General features: G+C 36.3%; 1 protein-coding gene across 1 annotated transcript; it reads right to left on the bottom strand.

Moving 5' to 3' along the window:
- Positions 1–1,253: 1,253 nt before the first annotated feature.
- LOC143615776 (phosphoglycerate kinase 3, cytosolic-like) lies at positions 1,254–5,720 on the bottom strand. Its single transcript, XM_077088815.1, has 6 exons — positions 5,295–5,720; positions 4,065–4,142; positions 3,640–3,900; positions 3,225–3,542; positions 2,975–3,133; positions 1,254–1,656 (listed from the first exon to the last, which is right to left on the bottom strand). The coding sequence occupies exons 1-6, from the start codon at positions 5,718–5,720 to the stop codon at positions 1,444–1,446; spliced, it is 1,455 nt and encodes a 484-aa protein (XP_076944930.1). The 3' UTR covers positions 1,254–1,443.
- Between the last annotated feature and the right edge of the window lie 2,331 nt (positions 5,721–8,051).

The raw sequence follows: 8,051 nt of genomic DNA, 5'->3' as shown, positions 1-8,051 counted from the left end.
TATTTTATAGGAGAAAGATTTATTTAATAGACTAGGGAAAGCGGAAAAAAATTTATGAAATTTATCGTAAGTAGACATGTGACAACCTAAGTTGCTTGTTTATTATAATAAGAAGACTTCAATTTAACAATGCATTAAAATAAAGTAGAATTTGTTAATTAGAAGCAATAGCAAGCAACATTTGGAAAATTATCGAAAGTGTAATTTTCTATTCCCATTTTGATGGGTAGTAAGATGGTTAGAGTGGAGATTAGAATGTTAAGGATTCAATCCCTATAATAAATGTAACGTTTAGCAGTATAAGAAAAAATTAAAAGTGTAACTTAATAAACAGAAATCCAGATTTAGTAAAGATGTTAAGATGGCTTAGGAAATTAAATGCCGTGATATATGCACCTACCAACAAGCCATTCATGACGTTAATAAATAATAATGTTTATTTTATATCCCCTTTATATCTTAAAAACCTTTAAATAGAATGTATGGGCAACTACCCATTTATATCTGAACAAATCCAACTCGAAAACAAAATAAATTTGAAATCGGTGGTAAAAGAATGACATCACCAGCTCCAACTACTTTCCACGTTTAGCTAAGTAGATAAACGATCAATAAAAAATAAATAAAATAAAAATTGTAATATACACACACACGCAAAGGGGCATGGGTGGGTATGGTTCGGCCAAACACAGTCTATTTTCGGTTTTATATTTACGTTCATGCAAAACTAGTTATACTTTGAAACCGGTTCCGATTCTAGTCAGTAGCCGGCTATTGTTGGAACCGGATTTTTGAAGGGGTCTGGTAGCGTATAAGGGGTTGGAACCGGTTTCAAATTACACAATTACAACCTGATATATAATAGCAGGTAGGTTCGGGTATGGAAGCAATTTCTCAATGCCCGGTTCCAAGTGTTTTTTATCAGGTTTTTGCACACCTCTACTCATGGTATGTAAAGAGTAAAAATGGGTCATTAAGTAGAACTTGAGTACTTCAAGTTCCTTTTATACCGAAATGTTTTGGGCTTTTTGTAATCGAAGCTTAACAGTTAACACCATCTGTTAATGTGTTTTGGGCTTCTTGCTATGGAAGCAAATTGGGACCCAGGCCCAAGTCAAACTCTTAGATTAATGGGCCATTTTGATACTCTAGCAACTCATTAGGCCTCCATTAACTTCAAATTACAAATGGCTTCTTCTGCAATCAACCAGAACCAACAAAACCACGATATTAACCTCATCAGGTATTTAAAATTATTCCAAAAAACAAATATATTAAGATCATGAAACACCTTTAGTTTTCAGGTACACAACGAATAGGACCTTAAATTATTATAAAACATCTACAACAGACGCGTGTTCTTGTTTACAGACTCATTGAACCATAAGCATGGCGAGTTAAACATTAAAAAAAATATATCAAATCATACTTTAGAACTACATCTTACACAGAAACAGTTGCAACCGCTTCATCAAGAGCATCAACACCCGGGAGTATTTTGCCCTCCAGTAACTCCAAACTTGCACCACCACCGGTTGAGATGTGACTCATCACATCTGCCACTCCAACTTTCTCAACTGCAGCCACGGAATCACCGCCTCCAATGATTGTGGTCACCCCCTTTCCACTAAGTTCAGCTAGCTTCTTTGCAACCGCCTGCAATTCACAACCAAATGCACAGTTTCAATGTTCGCTCGTTTAATATTTAAGAAAAGGAACAGGTTGGGGTTTGTTTATGTTCGCTAACAGTATAAACGAACGGTTCATGAATGAACATAGGTCAACAAACATAAAGAATGTAGAAAACAATGTGTTGGCCTAAAAAGTTACTAAAACTAGACTAAGTTGTAATCGGCCAAATATTTTAAATGAGTATATTATGGAATGTAAACTAACGAACTTAAACAAACAGAAACTAACGAACATAAATGAATTTAAATGAACGAATAAGACACAATCAATCAATCATACCCAGTATTTCCCACAAATAGCCTAAGCTATCATAAGTAGGGTCTGGGGAGGGTGGGGTGGAGGCAAGGCTAACCTCTATCCCTAAAGATAGAGAGGTTGCTTCCGGCGAGACCCCAACTCGAAAGTATATATATGATATATATATATATATATAGCCATATAGGAGAGGGATCTTTTGAGAACCATGTTGAGTTTTAAGAACTTAAGAACTCCATTCTAGGCCGCACAATTAAATGAATTGGAATATGTGGTTGAGATTAAATCTGACAAAAAAGTCAAAGTAGGAGAGAGAATAAAGATGTAACTGATTACACTAACTTTTACGTCCTTTACACATATGTAAAAAGTCAACTCGGTGCGTAAAAAATTCTGTAATTTTTTTACGTGTATGTAACCTACATATATTACACATGTGTAAAAAAATTTACACTGAGTTCTTTCGAGTTCTTAAAACTCAAAGGGGTTCTCATTTGAAATCTCCCATATATATATATATATATATAGGGTTTGGATCAAATACAAATAAAATTAACGTGCTAAACGTGAGAATCAAGTAGAGTAACTATGTAATTACATCATAGAGTAATTACGTAATTACTCTATGGTGTAATTACATAATTACTCTACTTGTATATATAATTACTCTACTTGATTCTCATGTTTAGCACGTTAATTTCATTTGTACGTTAACCCTCCCCTATATATATATATTCAACTACAGCACTATGATAGCTGCGTGATAAAAACTATGTTCATATCCTTTTGTTTATTAAATAAACGAACCTCCCGTCAAATAATTCACAAACTTTCCACTCAATGCTTGGTTCATTTACAGGCCTGCCTGGTTATTCTTATTTAAAAAAAAAAACATTTTTTAAAATTCTTTTTTAACATCAAATATAGCTAAGAGAGTCATCAGAGCAAACAGCCATAAGAAGGTAAATAATAGTGAAAGTTGCAAACTACTGCTAACATACAGAGAGTTGAATAAGATAAGCGTTACCTCAGTACCAACAGCAAATTTGTCAAATTCAAACACACCCATTGGTCCATTCCAAATAACCGTTTTGGTGGTCTCCAAAGCGTCGTTAAATGTCTTAACTGAATCTGGACCAATATCTAATCCCATCCACCCGTCTGGAATAGCAGTCGAAGGTACAATCTACATAATACATTACTTCTTGGTTTATGTTCTAAATAAAATAACCAAAAACTTATACATTCAGGTAAATAAGATAAAACAAGCAGCTAACCTTGCTGTTTGCATCGGGTGCAAACTTATCAGCAACCACCACATCAGTTGGTAATAATAATGATACACCTTTAGCTTTCGCCTTTGCAAGAAGTGTGGTTGCAAGATCAAGTTTGTCTTCTTCCACCAATGAAGATCCAACTGATAACCCTTGTGCCTTGTAAAAAGTGAAGATCATACCACCACCCAAAAGCAACATGTCACACTTTTCTAACAAGGATTCAATAACTCCAATCTTGGACGACACCTTTGAACCGCCAACAATAGCAGCAAATGGCCTTTTCGGGTTTGAAACCGCCCCATCAAGGTAATCCAATTCCTACATCAAACGCAAACAAGTTGTATGTAATTAATAGTCAAAACTCAAAATGGTTATTAGGTTTGAGTAAAGATGAGTTATTATCAACTTAGGAAACCTTTTGCAAAAGGAAACCAGCAACGGATGGTTTCAAAAACTTTGTGACTCCCTCAGTGGATGCATGGGCTCTATGTGCGGTTCCAAAAGCATCATTGACATAAAGATCTGCTAGTGATGCAAGTTTCTCTGCAAAGGACGGTTCGTTCTTTTCTTCCTCTTTGTAAAACCGAACATTTTCAAGGAGAAGAACACCGCCTTCTGGAAGTGAAGCCACTAGCTTCTCAACCTCGGGTCCAATACAGTCGGGCGCAATCACAACCTGTTTATAAGTAATATTTTTAATAGCTCAGTTAACTCTAAAACAACTATCCAATGCTTTATAGATATTATGTAATGGCGACTTGGAATGGTTTACATAGCAAAATAAATGAACCAATTTTTTTAAATTTTACATTTTAAGCAAGAGGGTTCATTTAGACGTACCTCAACACCGATGAGCTCGGTTAGTCTGGGAACGAGAGGAGCCAAGCTGTACTTGGGAGTGACACCTTTTGGTCTACCCTGGAATTAAAAAAAGAAAAAGTAAAATATGAGAAAATAGGCAAATAAAAAAAAACCTCATCCGCATTCTTTGCAAGCAGAGACATAATCAGATATAATACAGACGCTTAAAACCAGATACGCTCAAAGGAAACTAGTTTCTTTAATGAGTTAATGACAATAACTAACAATAAACAAGCCTAGAATAAAAACTCAGACACCAGATACACATTAAGACCATTTGTCCTCATTACTATTTACTTCAACGAGTTACTTGTAATTATTAGCAACAAACAAACCTAAAACAAATTAAATTAAAAAAAAAAAATCAAGAGTAAACTGCGGTTTTCGTCCCTGTGGTTTATCTAAATCTGCGACTTTAGTCCAAAAGTTTCAAATTTGCGATTTTCGTCCCTGTGGTTTCATTTCACTTGCAATTAAACCCGATCTCACTAATCCCGTTAAGTCTGGCCGTTAAACCCATCAGCGTGCCTCTCATGAGAGGGGCATTTATGTCTTTTTTTCCCAAATACACCCCAGCCTCTCATGTGAGGGGGCTTGCGAATTAGAACTGGTGTTTATTTGGGGAGAAAAAGGCCAAAACGGCCCCTCACGTTAACTGCCAGACTTAACGGGGTTAGTGTGATTGGATTTAATTGCAAGTGAAATGAAACCACAGGGACGAAAATCGCAAATTTGAAACTATTGGACTAAAACCACGGATTTGAACAAACCACAGGGACGAAAACCGCAATTTACTCAAAAATCAATAAACCACATACACTCAAAGGCCATGTATCCTCGTCATTTCTATTTACTTGAATGAGTTAATGATAATCACTAACAACAATGAACAAACAAACAAACCTAGAATGAAAACTCCAAATACACTCAAAAAGCCAGCCATATTTATTCATTACTATTTTTTTCAATGAGTTAATTACAAGCCTAGACTAAAAACTGAATCGATCATCATAAGGTCATGGTTGTAAAAATCCCGATTAATCGCTAGTAGGCACTCCACCGGCCGACTAGCAATTGCTACAACACTGCATACATAGAGTGCACAATGCATATTTCTGTTGACGCACAAAAGTCAACATTTCATTGAGGCAAAAGGTCGAACACCTTGTGTGCAAAATTAAAAAAAGGATTTTTTAATCATAATCATACCAAATGAGTAGAGAGAATGACTTTAGCACCATTGCCAATAAGGTGCTTAATAGTGGGAACAGCAGCTCTGATTCTGGTATCATCAGTAATATTCTGGCTATCATCCAAGGGCACATTCAAATCGGCCCTAACGAACACCTTCTTCCCCTTCAGCTCAGCCGGAGAGAGGTCCCCAACGCTCTTCTTGGCATTCGAAATCACGCGAGAGATTGGGTTGGAAGAGGAGGTTGTGAACGATTGGAGCTTGGTTGCCACGTGTGCAGAGAAAGATGGATCGGCTACTGCTGCGAATCCGAGGCCGCGGAGTGGGGATCGGAGGAACGGGGAGTGGAGGCGGAGGGTGGGGTGGGCCCGGGATGATGATGAGGAGGAGGAGGAGATGGTGGGGAGGAGTGAGAAGGAGGCTGGTGATGAAGCAGACGCCATTGCTGGGATGCAGAGAGATAGAGTGAATGAGTGAGTGAGGTTATTATTATTATTATTATTATTATTAATTTATTATTATGGGATATGATTATTAGTATGTGGAGAGGAGGGGATTTAGAGATTGGGTGTTATCGTTGAGGAGAGGCCGAAGATGTTTGTCATTGGATATGCCTCCGAATGATTCAACGGCTTTTACTGACGGATATAAAGCGTCGTAATGTAGTGGCCGGTTAATTACTATTTACTAATGATTTGAGGCTCGTTTTCTTTCTATTTTCAAACTTCGTATAAAGACAAAAACTTTTTATTTGTTTAAAAGCCATAGAGTAGTAAAGCATCTCAAATGTTTGTGTTGGGTTTGGTTTGCATTCTCAAATGTTTGGGAGGTGGGTTTGTAATGGCTATATCACAATCACTATACACAAATCATATATATATATATATATATATTATATTTTAATCGAGTTTAGATTGGTTTATAAGTGGAGGAAAAATAAGGTTTTTTGGTTTATGATGTGATGATGAGGTGGATGTTTGAATTGGTTTATGGGTGGGGATGCTCTAAATCTACCTTCTACCTATACTATTAAAACAAAATAATTCTTTCACGTGTCATTCAATTAGAGTAGCCAACTAGAGTGTGAACTAATATTATTACCATTTATAGAATTACTAATAAAGTTACAAATATACCTTTAAATCTTGTATTAAATGAGTTTTTTAAATGTTTATGAGTTATAAAATTTTATTTATCAGTATTTATATCTTATAAATCCATAAGGTATTTTATTACGTATATTATTAAATTTAACTTTTTTGTTATATTTTTTTAGTCACCCGTGCCACGTATTACACAAGCTATATCCTAGTTATAAATATAAAGAGTGGTGTTTACTGTTTTCACTAAAATGGAAGGCAAACGTGCTATTAGTTGTGATGTCAGCCTCTTTGAATAGCAAAACAAAGTCATTCAAAATGATATACATAGACTTTGGGGTATAACTACTGTAAAGGTTCTGGTACTGGATCAAGAATTGAACCTTTGGATCAGACGGCCTTCTATCGTCTTCCGGCTCCAGACTCTTTACTAGGACTTGCACACTTAAATACGCCGTTAGTCTCGCCACATGAATGGGGGACTCCCTGTGACCGACTCCAGCTTGTTGGAAAAAAGCAAATGCAAGAGTTAATGCCTAACTAATGATATTGAATGTGCAATATATAGTGCTCTGGAGGCTTTTCCCTGGTGTGGTATTAAATGCAGACATGTCGAAATAGTAGTGCAGTGGTGGTGCCTTGTGTCAGGCGGTTGCAGGCAATCACGCTCTTCTGTTGGAGTTGACTTTTATTCTTTGCTTATTAGACTGTTTGTACGATTTAGGAACACATGGTGATTTTGTGCAACTCACATGCCACTTCTGCCAAGCTTATTCTATGTTTCCCACGGATCACTAGTTGTTTATCCAACAGGTTGCGCCTTCTTCTTTTCGGGTGTTTCCCATGGTTATCTGCTGGTCCAACTTCGTTCGGATGAAATGTCATTCGTTTCCCATTGTTTGTATGCTCCGTTCGCTTTTGTTCGGAGCTTATCCTCTATCTTCAATCACATTATGATTCATGACCAGTTGGACACAATTAAGTTGCTATGTAATCCCAGATGCAAGGAAAGCAAAAGTATAACACAAAAGATATAAACATGTTTACTATTAAACTCAAATTCTTCCATCTGAAACCATTTTCTTAAAATGTTCACTTCTTTTTATCATATTCCAACTTCAAACATATGACACATACATATTATTTGTCAATGTGATTATCCGAGTGTTTGATTAAATGCCCATTCATTTACAAATAATATTAGTTTTCTTCTAAAGAGCTATCTTGTACTTTCGAATTTTAGCTTTCGTTCATGATCAAGGTAGGGATGGGCTGGATGGCAATGGGTCAGGTTTGGGACGGGTTTAGATATTTCCAAACCCATACATGATTATTAAAGCTCGTCCCAAACCTGTCAGGTATTTATCGGGTAATTACCTGTCGGGTTTCGGGGATACCCATCGGATTTGGGTTTTTTATCGGGTTTTGACAAAATTTCTGCTGGGCTTTTGTTAGGTTTTGACCTGATTACAAACAATAATAGCTATAAAATGTTTCAAATAATTGTTATAAACAAACTTCAACATATTACTATATATTGATTAGTACAGTATTATGTTCAAAACAAGTATACGGATGAGGAACGGTTCCTCACTTCTTGAGCTCAACGAAAGGGGAACAAACATTAAAAGGTGATGCAGGTCTTGAAGTGTCTACATAAATTATGTGTGGATA

The sequence above is a fragment of the Bidens hawaiensis genome, unplaced genomic scaffold, assembly GCF_021521415.1.
Source record: "Bidens hawaiensis isolate Kalapana, Puna unplaced genomic scaffold, B.hawaiensis_p1.1 tig00044253_1, whole genome shotgun sequence".
Lineage (NCBI taxonomy): Eukaryota > Viridiplantae > Streptophyta > Magnoliopsida > Asterales > Asteraceae > Bidens > Bidens hawaiensis.
The sequence above is the reverse complement of the archived record's forward strand: the minus strand, read 5'-3'. Positions and strand labels throughout refer to the sequence as shown.

What these genes read in the sequence shown, in the direction of transcription:
- LOC143615776 (XM_077088815.1), bottom strand. Translation starts at nt 5,720, where the DNA reads ATGGCGTCTGCTTCATCACCAGCCTCCTTCTCACTCCTCCCCACCATC. An exon ending in TCATTCTCTCTACTCATTTG is followed by an intron (nt 4,143 to 5,294) that starts GTATGATTATGA and finishes TTTTAATTCCAG; the next exon opens with GGTAGACCAAAAGGTGTCAC. An exon ending in CCGAGCTCATCGGTGTTGAG is followed by an intron (nt 3,901 to 4,064) that starts GTACGTCTAAAT and finishes ACTTATAAACAG; the next exon opens with GTTGTGATTGCGCCCGACTG.